Source organism: Natator depressus, chromosome 1 (genome assembly GCF_965152275.1).
Source record: "Natator depressus isolate rNatDep1 chromosome 1, rNatDep2.hap1, whole genome shotgun sequence".
Classification (NCBI taxonomy): domain Eukaryota; kingdom Metazoa; phylum Chordata; order Testudines; family Cheloniidae; genus Natator; species Natator depressus.
The window spans coordinates 107,543,335-107,565,187 of record NC_134234.1 but is presented as its reverse complement, the minus strand read 5'-3'; the positions used below and the strand labels follow the sequence as shown (position 1 = coordinate 107,565,187).

At 44.4% G+C, this 21,853-nt stretch overlaps 1 protein-coding gene across 1 annotated transcript in view; it reads left to right on the top strand.

Moving 5' to 3' along the window:
- Positions 1 to 19,123, top strand: part of ANKRD10 (ankyrin repeat domain 10) — a 53,483-nt gene extending 34,360 nt beyond the window's left edge. The window contains exons 5-6 of the mRNA XM_074963746.1: positions 12,969 to 13,064; positions 15,954 to 19,123. Coding sequence (XP_074819847.1) covers positions 12,969 to 13,064; positions 15,954 to 16,420 — 563 coding nt within the window. The 3' untranslated portion in view covers positions 16,421 to 19,123. The remainder of the gene's footprint in view (positions 1 to 12,968; positions 13,065 to 15,953) is intronic.
- Positions 19,124 to 21,853: the final 2,730 nt, after the last annotated feature.

Sequence of the window (21,853 nt, the reverse complement as noted above, 5' to 3'; positions counted from 1 at the left end):
TTAGACAAGGTTTTCCACCGGCAAAACCCTGTGGAAGGTACTGGCCAGATTTGGCTGCACTCCAAAAACATATTAAGGTCCTAAGGCTTCTCCATGACTGCCACCATTCTCTGTAATGGCCTGGAGATGCATGCTTTCGTCATCAAAATTGGGGTTAAGTAGGGATGTGTTATTGCCCCAACTGTGTTCTCCATCTATTTAGCAGTCATTTTGGCCCTCTTTAAAGGCCGCCTCCCTAGTACAGTTGACATTCAATACAGAATGGATGGGCGACTTTTTAATCTTCGAAGTCTCCACTTGAAGTCTAAAGTCCTCAGGGCATCTATTACTGATCTTCAGTGTGCTGATGACTGTGCCATCCTTGCACACGCTGAGAATTACCTTCAGTCCACACTGGATTTTTTTGCACAAGCTTACTGAAGCCTGGGACTCTCACTCAATATTGAGAAGACTAAAGTGCTCCATCAGCCTGCTTCAGGCCTTGCACACAATCCACCACAAATCACCATCGAGGGACAAACTTTGGAGACAGTCGAGCACTTCAGCTACCTCGGTAGCCAACTTTCTCAAAATGCAAAAATTGACAGTAAGATCCAGCACAGGATCCAGTTTGCAAGTGCGTCCTTTGGGAAATTGCTCCGACGTGTTTTCATGGACCGTGACCTACGGCAGGATACCAAGGTCTATAAGACTATTGTTATTCCTACACTCCTTTTATGGTTGCGAAACCTGGGTGACCTATCGACAGCACCTCAAGAGTCTGGAGAGGTACCACCAACGATACCTCCGAAAGATCCTCACATCAAGTGGGAGGATTGCTGCATTAACGCCAACATCATCACTGAAGCCAGTGTCACCAGCGTTGAAGCAATGATCCTCATGCTCCAACTCCACTGGGCTGGACATTGTGTCTCAAAACAAGACCTCTGCTTTTAACTTGCTCATTGTCAGAGATCCCGTGGTCAGAGGAAATGCTACAAGGACACACTGAAAGTGTATCTGAAGAAAACTGATGTGGACATCACAAGCTGGGAGGAGCAAGTCACCACCCAACCTCCATCAGGCAGTGGTCCACTTCAAGGAGAAGCGCCTTGCCCTCAACACTGCAGAGAGAGAAGGAAAAAGAAAGGCAGGCAGCTGACCCACCAGGAAATCTCTGTACCTACTGTGGGCATATCTGTGGTTCCAGGATCAGACTCCTGAGTCATCTCAGGACCCATCTGTAAATCCATGGTAGAGATCATCCTCGAATAGCGGCATTGCTGATGATGAGACAAGGTTTTGTTTATTTTCAGAAGTCACAGATATTAGTGATTCAGCAGGGTTCCTTTTGTAGCATTACAGAAAAGCAGAGATTCACAAGATGTGATTCTTTCCCTTTCAAATGACTGAACTGGGCATGAGCAATGTCTTTATGTACTTGAAAGAAGATAGTTTTGCAAAAATCCTGGAACACCTGCTGGCCCTTCTTTAAAAGAGCACCAAAAGACAAGCCAGACCAGCAAGTGGTATTCCAAAATTACTTCCTTCAGCCCTGAAGTTGCAAAAGCCTTTGCAAAAAATCTTTTTGGCATGAGTGGTGTGTCTGTGAAACCCACTTCTGCACCATATTTTCCTAGATTCTCAGACAGAGAAGTCAGTCTGTGCAGAAGATAGCCTTGTAGGAACCCTTCAAGAAGTTTCAGAGGCTGCAGTATCTGAGATTTTGGTGGAAACTAGGGGTAGCACTTCTCTGGGTTCTGTTGGCTTCAAAAATTGCTCTGCGCTAAGGTGAGGCTCCAAGAGGTTCAGCCAGACCTTGTTGCAGTTGGCCTTCCCAGATCTTAGTTGTCCTGAAGGAGAGAACTTCCTTGTATCTGGGCCATTTGGTTTAGTCTCCTGCACTAAGGCACTCATTTGATACATCCAGCATGATCTCCAAGAAATGCCTCTAAAGGTGTCAAAGAAGAGGGCTTTCTGAAGATTCTGCACCATCCTCTGTGCCCAGCTGTGATTATTCCTTATTGGGGTTGCTAGCTTTTGATTGCCCTACCATTGTTGCCAAGGTAGTTTTGCTGCTAATTTTTATGAATACTGTGTGTGCTTCAGTTTCCCCTATATGCTGCATGGATAACTAGGTGGTTGGGAAAAGGCTGTTTACTCTTGGGCAGGCGTGTGAATAGCGCCTGGCTCTGTCGGGTTTGGGGCCTACGTCAATGGATGGTCTGTGAAGACAATGGCAAATCCAATCACCAAGACTTTTGGTACCTAGCAGCTAATGACCATGAATGGTCCACTGCCTCTGGAGGAAGCTAACCGTATTTGACCAGCTGGACAACAACTGACTGAGGAGGGGCCTAGTAGAACTGGCCTGGGAACTTGAACAAAGAGGATGGAGAGAGAGAGAGCAGGAGCCAAGGGTGGACACTGCTTTGCTGGGCTTTGGGTAACCAGAGTGGAGCATGCTCTAAATTTTGTTTTCTTTACGCTAACCAAGGACTTTCTATGCTATGTTCCAGACATCTAATAAACCCTGCTGTTCTTGCAGTGCCTGCCAAGTCACTACAAATGCTGACTGTGGGGGTGCATTACCCCCTTTGGGTGTACAAATCTCTCTGAGGTGTCCAACTCAGGTGGCCTCACTGAAGAGAGCTCATGGTGTGAAGCAGGGGTTTTGGAGGTTCTGAGGTTCAGTTCAAGGAGACAGGGAAACCAAATGTCTTACCCTAGTGAAAGAGTGAGATCCTAAGGAGGTCTGGCACCCTGAGGGGGGTCCTCCCTGGACTGTTCTAGAGCACTGGACCTTTGGCTCCATGACCGGTGGTAGCAGAGGATGGCTTCTGAATGCACCAAGAGGATGGTTGGTTGCTGAATGCACCAGGAGTATGTTGCAGTACGTGACTAGCAGCAATAAAACAAAGGTAGTCAAAGGAAATAGCCAGAAAATGGTGTATTACCATCTTCCTAAGAAGGACATTGCAAACCTGTGCATAGAGAGAGTATTAGGCGTTGGAAGCTGATTGCATGGCTGGAGAAGAATGATCAGTGTAAGAGGCAGGTTCCAGCCCCAGATGTGTGTCCAAGAGGGTCCAGGGACAGCACCAGAGAGAGCAGCCAGGGCAGCAGCAGGGTGTCCACAAGACCCAGTTCCACCATCCAGCCCAGGGGTCTTCATGGGGAGCAAGGTCATAAACAGATTTGAAGCAATGGGAGTTGGAGCTGAGAGCGAAGTTGCTGGAAAACTGGAAGAAGCAATGAAAGCATGAATGGGAGATGAAGAAGCAGAGGAGCAAGAGGACCCACATAGGGGTAAGTGAGGAGAGGCCATGGGATGCCAAGTCCACAAGGAATCTAGATACCAAATTGCTGCCCCAGTTTAAGGAGGCAGGGATGTAGATGCCTACCCCACTGCCTTTGAAAAGGCTTGTAATTTGAACCAGGTCAACCCTGTGGACTGGCTTCGCTGTCTCACCCCCTTACTCGGTCCCAGCCCATATAGGCTTACAGCCAGATGGATGGAATTGATATTGAGGACTATGAACTATTCAAAAAAGCTTTGCTGCTCAAGTTTGAATGGACTCCTGAGGCATTTAGGAAAAGGTTTCAGAGTGTGCAAAAGACTTAGAATGTGACTTACTTGGAAGCCACCATCCTGATGGGAGAGTATTTTGACAGATGGGGTAAGAATGCAGGGGTCACCATGCTAGAGGGTTTGTATATCCTAATTGGGTTGGAGCAAGGCTATGAGATGTGTTCTGATAGGTTGACAATATGATTAGTGAACAGGAAGCCCAAGGATTTGCACAGTGCGAGTCAATTGGCAGATGAAGAGGTCCTCCCAGGGACTATTCCAGAGCTGTTCCAGAGCACTGGACTTTGTGGATCTGTGATAATAGTGCATCCTTAATGCACTAGTTCTAGAGAAGGCAGGTGCTAAAGTTTTATGAGTTGGTGATGTGAAGGGTTGGAATTAAGAAGACTGACTTCTGCTCCTTGCTTAGTTCCCATTTCCTTAGGAAAGCCAGATTCTGGCACAGGGGTGGCAAAGATCCCCTTTGTCTCAGACACTGCTGAGAGATCTTTAACTTCAGTAGTGTCTTTAGGAAGACAGGTATAGTTTAGGAATTCAGTATTTCCTCTGAGACTTAGACATAGATTTTGGATCTCTGTTGTAGGTGTATGGACCTCCTTAATCCAAAAACAAATGAGATCCTGGAGAAGCTGAAAGTGACTAAATCAACTGCTTCAGGCCTCAGCCATCTATTTATGGCTATTTATGGGTCAGTTCTGCATAGAAATTCAAACTAGAAAGTGTCTTACGCCTTTCAGAGTGGATAGATGAAGGAACTTCACTTCTGCTTCAGGCAGCATTGTTGCCAAGCAGCAATTTGAAGATGAGAGAGATGACCCTGTTCCAGGCTTTAAGGAAACAGATCCTTCTATGTGCCTCCCTTTTTGAGACCGTTTGTCCTTAGGGGTTTTTTTCTTTGACATAGTAAACCATTTTCTTGGGCTGATGGAACCAGGAAATTTATCAGACGGGGGTCTGACTTTCAGTTCCGGGTTGTGTGTGTGTGTCTGTCTCTCTGTCACATACACACACAGTCTCTCTTTTCTCTTCAACGATCCCTCTCATAAGAAACTTATAGGACAAGGTTTTGGCTTTAGTAAAATTTATGAGAAAAGAAAATGTCAGACCCTTACAGGAGAAAGGGATTTTATTCCCAGTATTCTTCCTTTCATAAAAGGAAGAGTGACCTGCAAACTATTCTAGACTTTCCCAAAAACAAATGCCCAAGGGAAAATCAGATTCCACATGGTTTCTTCTGGGGAACATAACCCCTTTTTGGTCCTGCATTGGTTTGGGTCCCTTGTTTACTTGCTTACTTACGCAACTTGATATGGTGAAAGCACAGATAGTACCACAAGTTCATGATGTACAATGATCATTACCAATAGATGCACTATCCTTTGGGAGAGTGGCATCTCCTAAGGTGTTCACCAAGTCCTTGGTTGTGATCATAACTCACATGCATCATCAGGGCTTACAGACTTTCCATACCTAGATGACTGGCTTATAGGAATTTCATTTTAACATGGGTTAAGTTACGCCCTAGAGAAGTGTTCCGTCTTCAAGACTCTCTTGGTCTGAGTAAAGAAAAAAATCAGACCTTATTCCAGTTAAGATTTTTACTTTCATAATATCTACCCTAAATTTCACAAGGGATTTAGCTTTGTCTACCTCGAGGCAAGTTGACAGAACTTACTAAGGCAGTTTTCTGAAGAAGTTGGGCTCCGTTGCAGTCTGCAGACTTGTCACCCTGTTTGCATGTCTGCAGATGAAACCATTACAAGGGTGGGTTAAATAAAGTGTACAAAACAAGTACAAGCTGTTCAGGTTTGTTAATTTGTCCTCCTAAATTGCTGATATATTCTCTGGAGGTGTCAACCACCGAGATTCTATCAGGCAGACAAGATGGTTCTTGGACCTCACCCAACATTTCTGACAAAGGTTGGACCTCTGTGTGGTGTTTGGAGAGAAATCCAAGGTCAAGACATCTCTATTCAAAAGTGTCTAAATGACTTAAGTGATGCATCCAGTCCTGTTAAGAATTAGGTAATGATGTTCTGCTGGAGCACCCTAGAGAATACTCTTCAACAAGCCGTGTCTATATTGTAGCCATGTCAGAAGTCTTTTGGCGCTTGGTTTGCCACTGCATAAATCACAATTCTTCGAGTGCTTGCTCGTGTCCATTCCATATTAAGTGCGTGTGCGCGCCACATGTACTGGTGCCGGAATTTTTTCTGTTAGCCGTATCTGTAGGGGACCTGGAGTGGTGCCCACATGGTGCAATATAAGGGACGCTGCCGGCTCCCCTACCCTCAGTTCCTTCTTGCCGCCAGTGATGGTGCTGGAACTTCTGCTGCTGCTTCGGCTAGCTTTCACTTAGTTCAGTGTGTCTCACGAACATTTCTTTGTAAAATAATTGTATATAGTTTAGTATTTACCCTTAGTATTAGTTCTAGTTAGTTGCTCCCGGATGGGACTCCACCTAGGGACGGGGCATGCCCCGATACCCAGACTTTAAACCAGGCGATGGTTGTAAGTGGCCCATGCCCATCAACGACCCACACTTTAGCTGTTTAAGGTGTCTAGGAGAAGGACACATAAGCACTCCTGATGGAGTTAGCGCTGACCCCGGCACCAGAGCAGAGGTCCGACTCAGCCACAAGCACCACAGTGTTGGTACAGAGCACCCTGCTGGTGCTGTCTATGAACTGGCACTGCTTCCCCCCACCCCTGGCAAAGAAGCCCAAGAGGTCCACAAGGGGAAGATCTCCCACTTCCTGTAAGGAAAAGAAGAGGGCTGGAGGAGAGCCAAGACCCGTGTGGGGCGGCTCGACGCCTCCATCTGGGAGTCGTCCTATCTCATATCAAGCGGTCAAGCCCCTCCTCTACTGTGCCTGTCACATCGGACAGTGATAAGGGCCTCCATCAAGTTGAAGTCCCGTCGATGCCCGAGGCCCTGCAGGCAGCGCAGGAGATCCTGATGCTACTGGTGCCGCCCACACCAGCTCTCGCGGTAACCAAGCTGAGAGGTAAACCCATCTTGGGACCATTCGGAGTGTCCCCGCCTCAGCAGCGCTGCTCCCCATCACAGGGGACATCCCGCCAGCGCTTTGCTGCATGGAACTGTCATGCCTCAGACTTTGGGAGGCAGGCTCAGAGAAGCCCTCTTTGGTCTCTGGACCCTTGGCACTGACAGTGGGATTCGAGGCGTGGCTCGCTGGTAACCTGGCGCAGACCTGTGGAGGCACACATCTCCCAGTATGAGTGTAGAGATCAACCCATCGGGTTTCCAGTGTCTCAGCACCGGTCCTGTGATTGATTGGAGGAACAGGGTCACTGGTCACCCGCCCAATGGCACCCATCACTAAGACACGAATCCCTTTTGATCAGGGATATTCTATCGACAACTGGACCGCTCCAACTCCTGGTCCCACTCTAGATCTTGCTACAGGTCAAGCAGCGTGAAGTGTAGATCTACCGACGCAGATCTGCCAAACAACGAAGATCTCTGGGGTCCCGCAGGAGGAACTCATCCCGATCGGACAGGTCACCGTCGAGGCACTGCGGTGAGGAGGGCCACTGAGCCAGCCAGTCATGGTCATTCCACAGCATCCGTTCTGTTTACAATTCCAGTGCTGATCAGGAGTCCCTGGTAGCAGGACAGGCCCCGGCACCAGTGGTACCATCGACCTCAGAGGCACCGCAACCGACCCCATGGCTTCCGGGCTAATGGCTGGCAGTGTGGTACCCCTGGAATCCATGGGGGTTCACCCAGTCTTCCTAGGCCGCCCGATCAGTGGTGGGGGCCTCAGATAGGACATCGGCCGCAGCATCCCACCTTCCTCCGGAGGTGGAGGCTCCACAGGGGAAGACCGGCCCCAGGCCCATGAGGACCTAGGGGAGCAGCCAGTTGGACTACCAAGGGATGTGTTTGGAGCTCTCAGTGCTAGCTTTGTCCTCCTCATTGCCAGACGCTTTTATGGGTCCCCCTCACCCAGTTCTGCAAGATGTCACGGCTCATCAGGAGCTTTTGAAGAGGGTTCGCCTCTGCCCTGGGGCTCCAGGCAGAGGAACTTGAGGAGCCGTCAGACTCACTGTTCAACATCCTTTGCTCTACAGCACCCGCTAGAGTGGTTTTACCCCTACACAAGGGGGTATCAAAAATAATTAATGCCCTATGACAAACCCTCTCCTCCCTGTCACCCATCTCAAAAAGGGCTGAGTGCAAATATTTTGTGCCAGCTAAAGGCCATGAGTATCTCTATACCCACCTGGCCCCAAACTCCCTTGTAGTTGAGGCTGTTAAAACAAAGGGAGAGGCAGGGGCAACCTGGGGGTATGCCCAAGAATAAAGACTCAGAGACTGGATCTGTTTGGGCGAAAAATTTGTCTTCCAGCCTTTAGTTGAGAATGGCCAAACTCCAAGCCCTCCTTGGCCACTATGACTACAATATGTGGCAGTCTATGTCCAAATTCGAAGTCTCACTACGCGAAGGGTCCAAGAAGGAATTCCGGGCCATCATCAAAGAGGGCACGGCCGCAACGAGAGCGGCCCTCCAAGCAGCCTCAGAAGCAGCAGACTTCATGGCTCATCTCCATGTAAAGGGCGTCGTGGCTGCTCCTCTCGGGTCTGTCAATGGAGGCTCAGCAATCGATGCAGGACCTCCCCTTTGACGGCCAGGCCCTGTTTGTAGAACAGACGGACGGTAACCTGCATGGCCTTAAGGACTCCTGCACTACCCTGAAAACTCTGGGGCTGTATGTTCCAGTCCAGCCCGTAAGTGGTTCAAACTGCAGCAATCTCAGGGCCAAGGGAGTCAAACCCACCAGGAGCCCCGCCCCATAAGAAAAGTATGGGCTACAAGCACAGCCTGAGCCACCCACCTCCTCCCTCGAGAGTGCGCTCGCGGGCGATGTGCCATACTTTTTATCCCGGATTCGTCTGTCCTGCTGTTTTCCAACTGCCTTTCTTTTTTTTGTTTCCACATGGACAACTATAACTTCAGACGGCTGGGTCCTCAATACTTTGGCAGAGGGTTATACCCTACAGTTTACTGCCACCCACCCCATTCCCCATACCTCTTCAGGGACCCTTCTCACGAGAGTCTCCTCGCACAGGAGGTAAAGGGGTTGTTACAACTGGGTGCGATGGAAGAAGTTCCTCTCAAGTACAGGAACAAGGGGTTCTTATATTCCCGGTACTTAATCCCAAAGACGAAGGGCGGTCTGCGGCCCATCCTGGACCTGATGGACCTCAACAAGTATCTAAAGAAGCTAAAGTTCTGCATGGTCTCCTTGACTTCTATCATCCCCTCCCTGGATCCAGGAGACTAGTATGCCACCCTCGAATTGAAGGATGCATACTTCCACATAGCAGTCTTTCAAGGTCACAGACACTTCCCCCAGTTTACTGTGCGGCCCCACCACTACCAGTTTGCAGTCCTCCCGTTGGGCCTGCTGACAAGCACCTAGGGTGTTTACAAAGTGCATGTTGGTGGTGCCTGCTTACCTCAGGTGTCCAGGCATCCAGATCTACCCATATCTTGACGACTGGATAGTCAAGGGCAACTCCAGGTCTCAGGTCCAAGAGGATGTCCTGGTGCTACAAGCCACATGCCACTCCCTGGGCCTACTGGTGAACAATAAAAAGTAGACGTTAGTTCCGGTGCAAAGGATAGAATTCATTGGAATGATACTGGACTTGACCTGCGCTAGAGCATTCCTGTTGCTAGAAAGATTCCAGATGTTGACAGACCTCATCGCGGAGGTCTCCACGTTCCCCCTGCCTACGGCCAGCGTTTGCCTGCGCCTGCTGGATCACATGGCAGCATGCGCCTACGTTGTCCATCATGCCAGGCTCTCAATGTGAGCTCTGCAGCAATGGCTGGTGACGATCCATTCCCAGTCCAGAGATCACCTGAACAAGATCATTACCATTCCCCCAAGGGTACTTGCCTCACTGCGATCGCATGACTGTCTTGGAGAGGGTTCCATTTGACACCCCCCATCACTCCATCGAGTTGGTATTGGACTCCTCAGACTTCGGCTGGGGCGCACACCTCCGTGACCTCCAGACCTAGGGTATGTGGTCCCTAGAGGAGATGACATTACACATAAATGTCAAAGAACTCAGGGCCGTCCGCTTGATATGTGGAGTCTTCCTACCTCACCTGTCAGACAAGGTGGTGAGAGTTCTGATGGACAACACGACCTCAATGTTCTACATCAATAGGCAAGGGGGAGCACGTTTGTTGACTCTCTGCCAAGAGGCACACTATCTTTGGGACTTCTGCATCAGCCATGAAATCCATCTGGAAGCTTGTCACCTCTCTGGCGTCAAGAACACACTAGCAGATCACCTTAGCAGGGACTTCTCTTACTGTGGTTGCTCCACCCCGAGGTAGCCTGCATGATCTTCTAGAGGTGGAGAACTCCCCAAGTGGACCTGTTAGCCACCAGACTAAACAGGAAATGCCACCGGTTTTGTTCGTGGGAAGGCCTGGGCAAGGACTCCCTCTCTGATGCCTTCCTCCTGTCGTGGTCAGGGAACACGATGTACCCGTTTCCTCTGATTCCTCTCATCAGCAAGGTCCTGGCAAAGATCAAGAGAGGCAAGGCACTATCTTAAACTACCTACTTCATCTGAGGAGCCTGGGCCTGGCACACTCTTCCATTAGTGTGCATCTCGCGGCCATCTCCGCTTTTCACCCACCGATCCAGGACCAGACTGTGTTTTCTCATGACGTAACGGTCAGATTCTTGAGAGGCCTCAAGAGACTCTTCCCGCAGGTGTGGACTCCTGTCCTGCAGTGGGATCTTAACTTGGTCCTCTCTAGGCTCACCTGCCCACCCCTTGAGCTGCTGGGTTCCTGCTCCCTTTCCCACTGTCTTGGAAGGTCGCGTTGCTGGTGGCGGTGACGTCGGCAAGATGGGTCTCTGAAATTAAAGCTGACCTCAGGACCTCCATACACGGTCTTCTACAAAGATAAGGTTCAGTTGCGGCTCCACCCTGCCTTCCTGCCAAAGGTTGTCTCCACCTTCCATATGAACCAGGACCTCTTCCTCACAGTATTCTGTCCCAAACCATGTAAGACCAGTGAGGAGAGGCGCCTTCGCTCCCTGGACGTCCGGAGGGCCTTGACTTTCTACTTAGAATGTACCAGGCCTTTCCGAAAATTGACTCAACTCTTCATCGCTACAGCAGATAGGATGAAGGATCACCCGGTGCCCTCGCAGAGGATTTCCAATTGGATTACCTCGTGCATAAGGACTTGTTACAACCTGGCGGGGGTTCCACCGCGACCGATTGTCAGAGCCCACTCGATAAGAGCTCAGGCATCTTCGGCAGCCTTCCTGGCACACATCTCTATCCAGGACATCTGTAGAGCTGCAACATGGTCCTCTGTTCACACGTTTACCTCTTATTATGCCATCACTCAGCAGGCCAGAGATGACACTGGGTTCGGCAGAGCTGTGTTGCGATCTACATTTCCATGAACTCTTACCCACCTCCAGGGGTACTGCTTTGGAGTCACCTAATGTGGAATGGACATGAGCAAGCACTTGAAGAAAAGACAGTAACTGGTGTTCTTTGAGATGTGTTGCTTATGTCCATTCCACAATCCACCCTCTTTCCCCACTGTCGGAGTTTCTGGCAAGAAGGAACTGAGGATGGGGGGAGCTGGCAGTGCCTCTTATACTGTGCCGTGCGGGTGCCGCTCCAGAGCCAGTCCCCTATGGATATTGCTGAGGGAAAAACTTCCAGCACTGTGTGCTCGCCACATGCACCACACTTAATATGGAATTGAGATGAACACCACATCTGGAAGAACACCAGTTATGGAAAAGGTAACTGTCTTTTCTCTCTACAATGTAGCAAGAACAGAGGCAGTTTGGGGAGCACAGTGCTTCTTCCACTGGCCAATTAGCAAGGCTCCATGAAGGTAAAGCCAGGAAGGAAAAAAGGGCATTGCTTATCTTACATAACTCCTGTTCTGTGACTGTATAGCCTCTATAGAGCGCCACACTGGGTCACCCTCTCTCCATCTACTGTTTTTGGAGCCCAGTTACATTTAGGTGTTCTGGAGGCAGAGGGAAACAGGGAGAGCATTGGTGAGGGAAAGCAACCTGTACTCTCTGGGGCAAGTAGGCTTGATGTCCTAGACTACAACTGTCACTACTGACTTCCAAAGATTCTCTGATAGTATGAAAATCCCCTTCTGAAAGGCTCTGACTCCTATATTGTGGCTCTGGAAGCAATACTGTTGAGAATAAGACGCTTGAGGTAAATTAAGCCAATCTTTCCCCTTGTACTCAAATGGCTAAGCTACATTAGTTTGACATACACGTTCCCTGCCTGTGCAAGGATGCAGCGGGTGCATGCATACGCATTAGTCATAATTACGCTCCAGAATGTAAACTTTTACTTAAAAGCAAAATTGTCTATAGACTTTATGGTTCCAAAGATAGCATTCAGAATCTGCATCCAATATAATGGTGTCTGATTCCGAGCTAGAAATGTTCTCTGAGAATTATGAATTGCTCTCTTTCATATCATTGTGCTAACTGAAGCCTAATGATGGGTAATTGAAATGTCAACGATTTCTCTTCACTTCACCAGAAAAATCAATCTAATGTACTTGAATGTGATGGGGTATCTAGTTTGTGTTGAGTCGTAGTCAGAGTTTAAGGCTAGAGGGAATGACCAGATCATCTAGTCTGATCTTCTGTATATGATGGGCATCAACACACACTAAAACTATCAACCAAAGTATTACAGCACACAGGAGACTAAAACTACTATGTTGCCACTGACAGAAAATAGGAGGAACTGAGTGTACATCAATGCCTGAGGTCCCTGCAATGGCAGGGAATTGATGAAGTGAGATAATCCTGGCAAGTGACCTGCGCTCCATTCTGCAGAAGGCAAAAAGACCAAAACCCAAAGGTCACTGCCAATCTGACCTGGGGGGAAATTTCTTGCCAGACCCACATATGGATCTGAACTCCATCTGTGGCCATCTCTGATGCTTCAGAGGAGGGTGACCAAAAAAAAAACCCACCCCAGGATACATTGGGGGCGAGAATCCTTTCTTGAGCCCTATGGGTGACCAGCTGAAGCCCTAAAGTATGAGCTTTAAAAACACAAGATATAAACTGGAAAGGATCCCCAGGGCTGCTAAGCCCTACCCCCTGCCAAATCATTAATTCTCCCACAGTTGGTCACTTCTGATCCAGAGTTCCATTCAAGCACCCCTCAGAATTCTTATTTTATGACCATACAATTAATCTTTCCATATAGCAGGTTTTTTCTCATTTTAATAATGAGAATATTTACACTTCAGTTTATTGGCTTGGCTACAAGTTTTCAAATGTGCTCTGGAAACTAAATCTAACTTTTTTTTTTTTTTTTAACCAGCTCATAGCTTTGATGGCTTAATACCAATGATGAATGGAGGAAATGAGGATGATGCTGACAATATGCACATTGATAAAGAGGTTGCTGTTGTATCAGGTGGGAGTGGACAGTTTCCTGTTAACTACAACAACATTCAAATGGTCGAAGACACCAAACAACAGGAGAGTGGTTCTGTTGGACCAAAAGAGATTGAAATTTACACAGTTTCTGCAATGCAAACTCCCTGTCGTTGCAAGAATCAATATGCATTTTATTTCTAATTTAAATATAAAACATCCTTTTATTTTTTGCACACTGTTGTCCAGAGTCTTGAAAACTATTGTATTACTGTAACAGCTATTATATTTGGGTTTTTAAGTAGATATCAAAGATTAGCTGTTTCATAGAACACACTGCAAGGGTATAAGGGAAACCTTATTGATAGATCTAATCTAAATAGAAGTTCACTATGGCTATTTCACTTTTATTAAAGGCTTACATTTCATGTGCCTTGTTTTTAGTTACTATGTTTGCAGCTTAAAGGAAAATTCGGAGGTATTTTAAATGATTGGTTTCATTGGTACCAAATAGACTTAATTGCCAATATTGTACAAGGAAAAGTATATCCTAATGGTTTATATAGTTCTTGAAACAGGGTGATACCTCTTAGCTAGTTTCAAACTTGCTCAACATATGCAAATAATAGTCCAAACCTAATGACTGTGTGTTCAACATTTGTTCAAACACAGCAATATGACTGTAGAAATCATATTGTGAACAGCTATTGCTTTTGTTTTATGTGGATAAAAGACTATTGATGCCAGGGGACTTTCATTGAGTTGCCATTTGGAACAATCTTGGAAACCACTCTTTGGATTTTGTATCAGTCTTCATGAAATCAGCCATATTGTTAGTAGTAGTGCATATTAGTACTTTAATTTTTTCAGGGGCCGCTTGATCAAGATGCTTTTTAATAACCCGAGAGTGTATATAGAGTTACGCTGTCTTAAGAAAAATTGTCTTGGGTCAGCTTGTCCATCCACTTGGTAGGTAAAGGGAGGAGTTACTATTTTAGTGTATTATTAAATTTTTAAATGAATATTCATGTCGTAAGTCATACTATTATAAAATGTTTCTGCTTGATACCATAGGTCGGATTCACCAAATTGTATTAAATGGACATTAAAATATGTAGGGATTTAAAAAAACAACAACCTTTTCATTAGTTTGAAAGTAGATGAAAAGCTCCAGTGATAGTTGCCAAATGTTTATATTTATTGAAAAGTAGTTGACTTTCTCTTTCATAAATATTGTGTATTGTTTTAGGTGCTTATTTTCAACAAATATAAAAATGTTGTAATTATCACTAGAACTATTCACAATATGCTTTTGAATATTCACTAACAAATGCCATTGTTAACTTTGTTAACAAAGCTAGCCTAAATTACCAATTTTAAAACAGGACTCTGCACTTTTTCCAGTTAATAAATATTTTATCAAATTTTTAATGTGCGTGTTCGTCACAATATTAGTAGGCATAGTGTGTTGACTTTTTTTTTTTTAACTTGACCTCCAACAGGATTCTGTGGCTAATAAGTTTAGTTAATGTGATTATTTTAAGCAGTGTAGGGATAAAGCAGGAAACTTCAGTTGCTGCACTTAGTGTCACAGATAATTCTCAGTTCATTCACATCCTTGGCATTGTGTGTTACTATATGTGAAATACCAATGTCATATTATATATATCCGTTTATATTTATGTGAAGAACCACAACTTTCCACTTCTTCAGTGTAAATCAGTGGTACTCATTACCTTTCCTTCAAACAAAGACCCCGTGTTTTAGAATTTGGCAATTTAGTAAGAGAATACTTAACTGCCCTGAGCTAGAAATAAAACAAATGATACTTTTCTGCACAAAGATTTATGCATTAATATGTACATAAATGTATGTGCATACGTTCAGAAAGACCTAGAAAACAAAATGTAAAATGCTCTAATATCAAAATACAGAGCTAGTTTCTAGGTTTGCCCTGCCTATCGTTAGACAGACGTGTACACACAACAGGTAATTTTAGGGCACACCCAGTAATCTATTTTTGTGCTAGTACTTTCAGTACCACTGCAAAAACATACATTTGAAACTTGACTGAAATTTAGTTTTACAGACGAGGTAATTAGTGTACTAATTACTAAAATTCAAATGAGAAATTTGCTTAAACCAGTCTATTTTTTGCATGCATATTTTTAGTATTTCTTGTTTTCTGTTAGTAATCTTATGGTCTTCTGTGCATTTTGCTGTTGTATGGCATTTTGCATGTGGATTGTACAGATGTTACAAATCTATTAAGAAAAAACATATTTTTCCCGCCTAATATATTCTCAAGTAAACCACTAGTTATACTGAAATTAATTATTCGATATACAACCTTAGGAGACATTTTATATTAGTTTCCCCATTGACACAAGCTTGTTCATATTGCCTGCTTCAACATGTACTGTTACCTGAGATCTGTCACTAAAGAGGAGGCAAGAAACATAATCACCACTGCTAAAAACTATTCCACTCAAATTTCAGTTCTTGCACATAGATTCTTTAGTTCCAGGTGGATTTTAAATTTGTCCTGTTTCCCAAAATACTGTTTGGAATGTTGTCTGCTTTGTTACTCTACACTTGTCACTTAATTTCTTTATTTTTCTAAAATTCACAGTGTCTTAGAAAGATTAGCATAGCTATATATATTTACATTTCTAATTTAGTTAGCAGTTATGTTTTTGAAATTAAAATTAGCTTTCAAATTTACTGGTCAAAGTCAGATTACATTACTTTTAAACCACCTATGTTGACATGGAATATAAAAATTAGGTTTGCACTCAAGTGTCTTTCCACTCCCACCCCCAAGTTTCCCTGCATAGGTTTTGAAAAACAAAGTGGAGTGCAGTGGAGACATTTTGATGTATTTCCATTGATTCTCAATTTTTGGTGACAGATGTATTTCTTAATGCAGATATGAATAGCAGTAGCTCCGTTTTGAATGCATTGACAAATGGATGTACCATCAATGGACATTTGGACTTCACCACCATAACACAGTTCAATGGAATGGATTCCAGGCATGAAGAATGTTTAACGTTAATACCTAATGGAATAACTTCTGGAGTAGCTTCTGCCAATAGGCACAGAATTCACACCTGTAATGGCACTGAAGAACCAGAAAAAGCCATGAATACTTCTGCCGATATGTGTGGTTCACTGCATCTAAATGGAAGCCCAAGTAGCTTTGTGTCTAATAGGCCCTCATGGGCTGAAGATCTTGGAGATACTTTGCACTATGGGCATTATCATGGTTTTGGGGATACTGCTGAAAGCATCCCTGAACTTAACAGTGTTGTTGAGCATTCCAATTCTGTTAAAGTTGAACAGAAATATGATAATACTGTCTTAGGCACAATGTATCTTTATCATGGTTCCTAAATCAACATCTTGTTTGTCAAATTCATATTGAAATTCCTAGCAAATGTTTGGGAGGGACAAAAAATCCTCACCTAGCATTAAATCTGAAAAATGCACCTATTACTATTTTTACACTTTGTTTATATAAAAAGAAAATCTTTCATTTGACAGTCTTATACTATAGTTCTAATTTGTTGCATGTATGAGGCTTATCTAGTGATGCAAGTAGGTGGTGTTACAATGAAATGTTTATTCTTTGCATTTTACTATAGAATGTTGTGGTTTTGTACTTGTTCATTTATTTGTTTTTTTTTTGTTTTTTTTTTTAATTTTATTTCCAAGCTAGTGAACACTATCTTTCCCCTTCTTAAGTGTTTTCCCTCTTATTAATATGATCAAACTGTATTGAATTTTGTGCAGAAAACAAGTTGTGTTTGTGTATCAATCTTGAAGTAAATATTTTCCTTTTTTGTATTTTCTGCTGAAGCTATGGTAGCAATATCAATGCCAGCTGTCACTATGCAAGGTTTGAAAAGTGTTGTTCTTAAAGGAGTTTCTCTGATTTACAAATTTGTACGTTTCTTTAATAGAATTGGCACGTCATCTTTTCGTTCTATGACAAATGAAATGTTAAAAATGCAAAGACAAAAGTTTGAAAAATGTTTCTATTTAGTGTAGCATAGGAATTCTTTTCTTCATTGTTAGGGCCCTTTGCATTATAGAAATGGAAAAGCAGATTACCTATGTTCAGTTGCAAGTGAGGGTGTGCTTCAGCATTGGTTCTGATTTATGGCTTTTTTTTATTTTGCTTCTCTACTTTACTTATGTGTTTGATATTTTACCATAGCTCACAGCCTGGATGCATGTTGGCACTGTTTTTGCTTTTTATGCAATTTAAAATTACTGCTACTTGTTATAGAAATAGTCAGGTCAAAATATTTGACTGATTTTGATATACTGTACATATATTTTGTTTGCTTTGTGTTTTTTACAACTGTTTTGAAAATCTAATGCCGTGTATATCTAGCCAGTTAAGATACTTTTAGGGCTTTGTTCACTGAAAATACATTGTATTTAAATCCTGTTACACAAGTAAAAATTCATACAAGTGCTCTGTATACACATTAATAATGTAAGATACTACTTTTGTGATTTGATAAAAGAATGGTGGGAGAATATATTAAACGAGAGAGAAACCCAGTAAGCTTTGAACTGTATCAATTTTTTTGTTTTGTTTAAAAGGGACGTTACAAATTGGATTTTAAAAAAATAACTCCATATTGTATCTGGATTTATTTTTAGAAGTGACACATTCATTGATTATATGAACAAGTGTTTAATAGATTTAAAGTCAAATCTCACTTACCTATTTAATCCTTCTTAACGCCTGTGTGGAATCTTTGTTTATTTTCATTATGTGGAATTATAAAAAAGAAGGTAAATAGGCTGGCAAGTCATCTTTGACTGAGTTTCTTTGTTCTTTTAAAGATACTAGTACATGTTTTCTACATTATGTGTAAAGACTATATCAGTCCTGAGTTCCAAAGAAAGATCAGAAATGTTACTTTTGTGTTTCACCCTGAAATTGTGTAGTACTTAGTTTTCCCTTAAACATTTCATTAGGAAAAAGTCTGAAAACTCAGTATTTTCTAATAGAACTTACAATATTGTTTCATATATCACCATTCCGATATAAAATACCACAAAGCAAATTAAAGTGTAGCGAGTTAGATACTAGTTGAGTTACAATGACAGTATAAGCAAATGGAGCAGTTGGCCAGAATAATGCAAGCACTTAACTTCTGGCGGCAGATGAGATGTGCAGTGGGACCTAAATCTCACCTGAAGCATGGTGCCTCTAGCATGCTATAATTTTGGTCAAACTAACACTTCAGACTTATTAACTTAAAGCTTGATTAAGACATTTTTTTCCAAGTGCTATTTTAGAGTTTTACATATGATTTTGTTTATACTCATTTGGACAAATCAAAGCCCTTAGTATTTATAGCAGTGTGCTGTCTGGATTTTCCTCCTCAGGTTACAACTAATCTTGCACACATGTTGCTTGGCCACATTTTATAGTTTTCAATGAGGTTTTATGTACCCAAGTGAAGTATAACTCAAGACTTAAATTTCCTGCCAGACAAGCTTTTAAGGAAATATATACTATATTCGGCTTTCATTCACTATTATTTAAACAGATTTCAGACACATTTTTCTTCAAAAATATTTGACTGAATAACTTGAGTATCTCTATCCTATCTGTGAAAAATTTTCTTCAAACCCCTCTTCTCATTCAAATGCTTATTGCTTCCAAGACTAAATTTCCAAAACTGAAACTAGAGGTTCTTGATTGCTGCTTGTTGTAAATTCTCAAGATGTCTTCTGAACATTTTTAGTTTATGGAAGGTCCACTGAAGTCCTCAAAGCAAAACAAGGTTGCAAGAGTGCAGTATGTGAGTTCAGAAGGAGATAGATGAGCAAACTTTGAGTTTATATACTGGAATTGAAAGTGAGAAATATAGGCTGTTACCATAGCCCTGTTTTCACTACTGTACAGAGGCTGAGAATTGGAGAAAGGTGGAGCATACTCCTGGTCTCACAGATTGAATACTGATATGAATAGTTAAAGGCTAATTGACTATTTTTAATTATTAGTCTCAAATTTGCTGTTTTGAATAGGAGGATGAATTTTGCTATCGTACATGTTTGTAACTCCATTGACTTTAATGGTATAATGAAAAGCAAGTGTAATAAAAGCTGCTTCTGGCAGAAAAAGTGTAGATGGATTTGAACTATATACAATCAAATGGCAAAAAACATTTACACGGTTAGTTTCCCAGCGACAGCTCATGTCCTTCCAGAATGTTGAGTTTAGCTTAACTTAAACTGAAAACCAAGAAATACACTGTTACAGTAAACGTGCACCCAATCTTGCTTCTGCCCCCATGGCGCCGGCAATACCCACTAGGAATTAGCTGCATGCACTGCAGCTGCATTCACAAGAATGTAGCTGGATTGAATGGTATATGCAATAGGTGGGACTAGTTTGTAGAAGTCTGTTTGTGAGCTGAGAAAGTGGAAATTAGTTTTCACATTACAGAGCTGTAATTTTATGAGGTGATTGGGGTTTGCTCCTACCCAATCAGTGTAAGGAAAGGGGAGGATGCGTACCCTAAAGATGGAACTAGTATGCATCATTTTATTGCAAGATTATGTAGGTTGTCTCAGGTTGGTGCTGAGGTAGTGCCAGGTATGGTCTCTCTGGCCTAAAGTTGGGGCTGGGGCAGGTAGGGTCCCCCCAGCCCACAGTTAGGTGTAGGGCAGATCGGGCACCTCATCCTAAAGTTAGGATTAGAAGTAGTTTTCCACCTTCTGGCCTGGGCTAGGATGAGGCAGGTAGGGTCCCCCTGGTCCAGAGTTAGGGATGGAGGTACCCCAGTATAGGATTGGGGTGAGACCAGAAAGTGTCTCAATGAGAATGAGGGCTTGGGTTAGAATTGGGCTGGAAAAGTGCCTCAGGCTTGGGTTACGTTGAAAGTCAGGTAGGGGCCCCCAGCCTAGGGTTTGGGCAGGAAGGGCACTATGTTCTAGGGTTAGGCGTTGGGAGTAGATAAACTTTCACAAGTGATGGTTTGGGCAGGTACAGTCCCCTAGGGTTAGGGTTGGAACAGGTAGGGCCTCCCACCCTAGGTTCAGCATTAAGGCTGAAAAAGTTTCTCAGGTTATGGCTGGGGTAGATAGTGCTCCCAGGGTTAGGGTTGGGGCAGGTAGGGACCCAAAGTCTACGCTTAGGTCTGGAGTAAGTAGGGTCTCAGGCCCAGCATTATGGTCAGGTGTCTCAGCATGGGGTTAGGCCTATATGGTCCCTATATACTTCATGGATCCCTGAAGGCAATTTATCTAGTGAACCAAAAAAGACCTCCTGCTCTTTAGAGGGAAAGGACCAGAAGAAATACATCTATCAACCGAGTCTGGGGGACAACAAATGAAAAAACATTAAATGGAAGTGAGGGTCATAGGTTTACAATCAGTGTTTCCGAGGGGGACACCAAGCCGAGATGCCTGGACAACGTCCACTGCTCCTCAAAGGTTCAGGGAGCTAGTGGATGCCACTCAGAGAAACACTTCCTAGAGACTTGAACAGACAAGTGCACAAAATCAACCCCCACAGTCTTGGTCACAGGTGAGCCCTCCATCCAATTCCTTCCTTCTGGATTGGATATATGGCCCATTAGCTGAAAGCCAGAAGGAGGTCGACAAGGAGGTTCTGCAACTTTGTGGGCCTATGGATAAGATGTGAATAAATAAAAAGGTGTGGGAAAAACTGAAGATAGAACCTCAACAAGACATTCTGGAAGAGGCAGAAAAGGGGCAGCACGCTGTCAATATGCATGTGCCAGGGTCTTCCTCTCAGCACAAGAAAAACAACTGTAATGGGAATCCAAAAACCATCAACAATAGGCCTCTGTTCATGGCTCTGTGAAGGGGCTGCCTAATTATATTCCTGACAGGCTGTGGCACCAATACAAGTTATCCCACGAAGACTTCTCACCTTCCATAGATGGCAACATGTCCCACCATTACGTACGGGGCTGGCTATGAGGGTGAAGAAATGAATAGCATGGAGCATGAGCTTGTATAGATGTTCCTGTGATGTGGCTTGGAATCAGGCCAGCCAGGTCTTACTGAGTTGGCTTATATGGGAAATTCAAAGCAGTAGGGGCCTCACCTGAAGCTTAGAAAGGCCAGAGGAAATGGGTGGGCAGGGAACACTAGAGGCTGGGAGCAGGGCTGCCTTTACCTCCTGTGGCACATGTGGGGTGGGCAACCCCATTTGCTGAATGAGGGTGTTGGGGTCCACCTACTCCTGCTGACAATAGTCCAGGAGGTCTCTGACTTTGGTCCTGACTGGTGTCACCAACCTCTGGTGCACTGAGGGGACCTCCAATACAAACTCCTTATGGTCAGCGAGGGAGACTAATAGGGTGACCAGACATCCCGATATTTAGCTGTTTGTCCCACCTCCTGGGACAGTTAGGACACCATTTGTCCCAATATTTGGCACAGGGCTGGACTGGTCACTGTAGCTCTCAGGCTCCCTACCTCGTTCTGTGCAGCTGCCAGGAAGTGGCTGGCGGGACCCTGAAGCCCCCAGGCGGAGGGGCAGCTGGGGGGGGGGGTCTCTGCGAGCTGTGCCCACCAGGCATGCTGGCTCCACAGCTCCCATTGCCGGGAACCGTGGCCAATGGGAGCTGCAGGGGCGGGGCCTGCAGGCACAAGCAGCGTGCAGAACCCCCTGGGCTGCCCCTGACCCTAGGAGCCAAAAGGACCTGCTGGCTGCTTCCCAGGAGCTGCACCAGGTAAGTGTCGCCCGGATCCCGCACCCGGCAGGTCCTTCTGGCTTCAAGGATCAGGGGCGGCCATGGGGCTCTGCACGCATGCTCAGCTCCT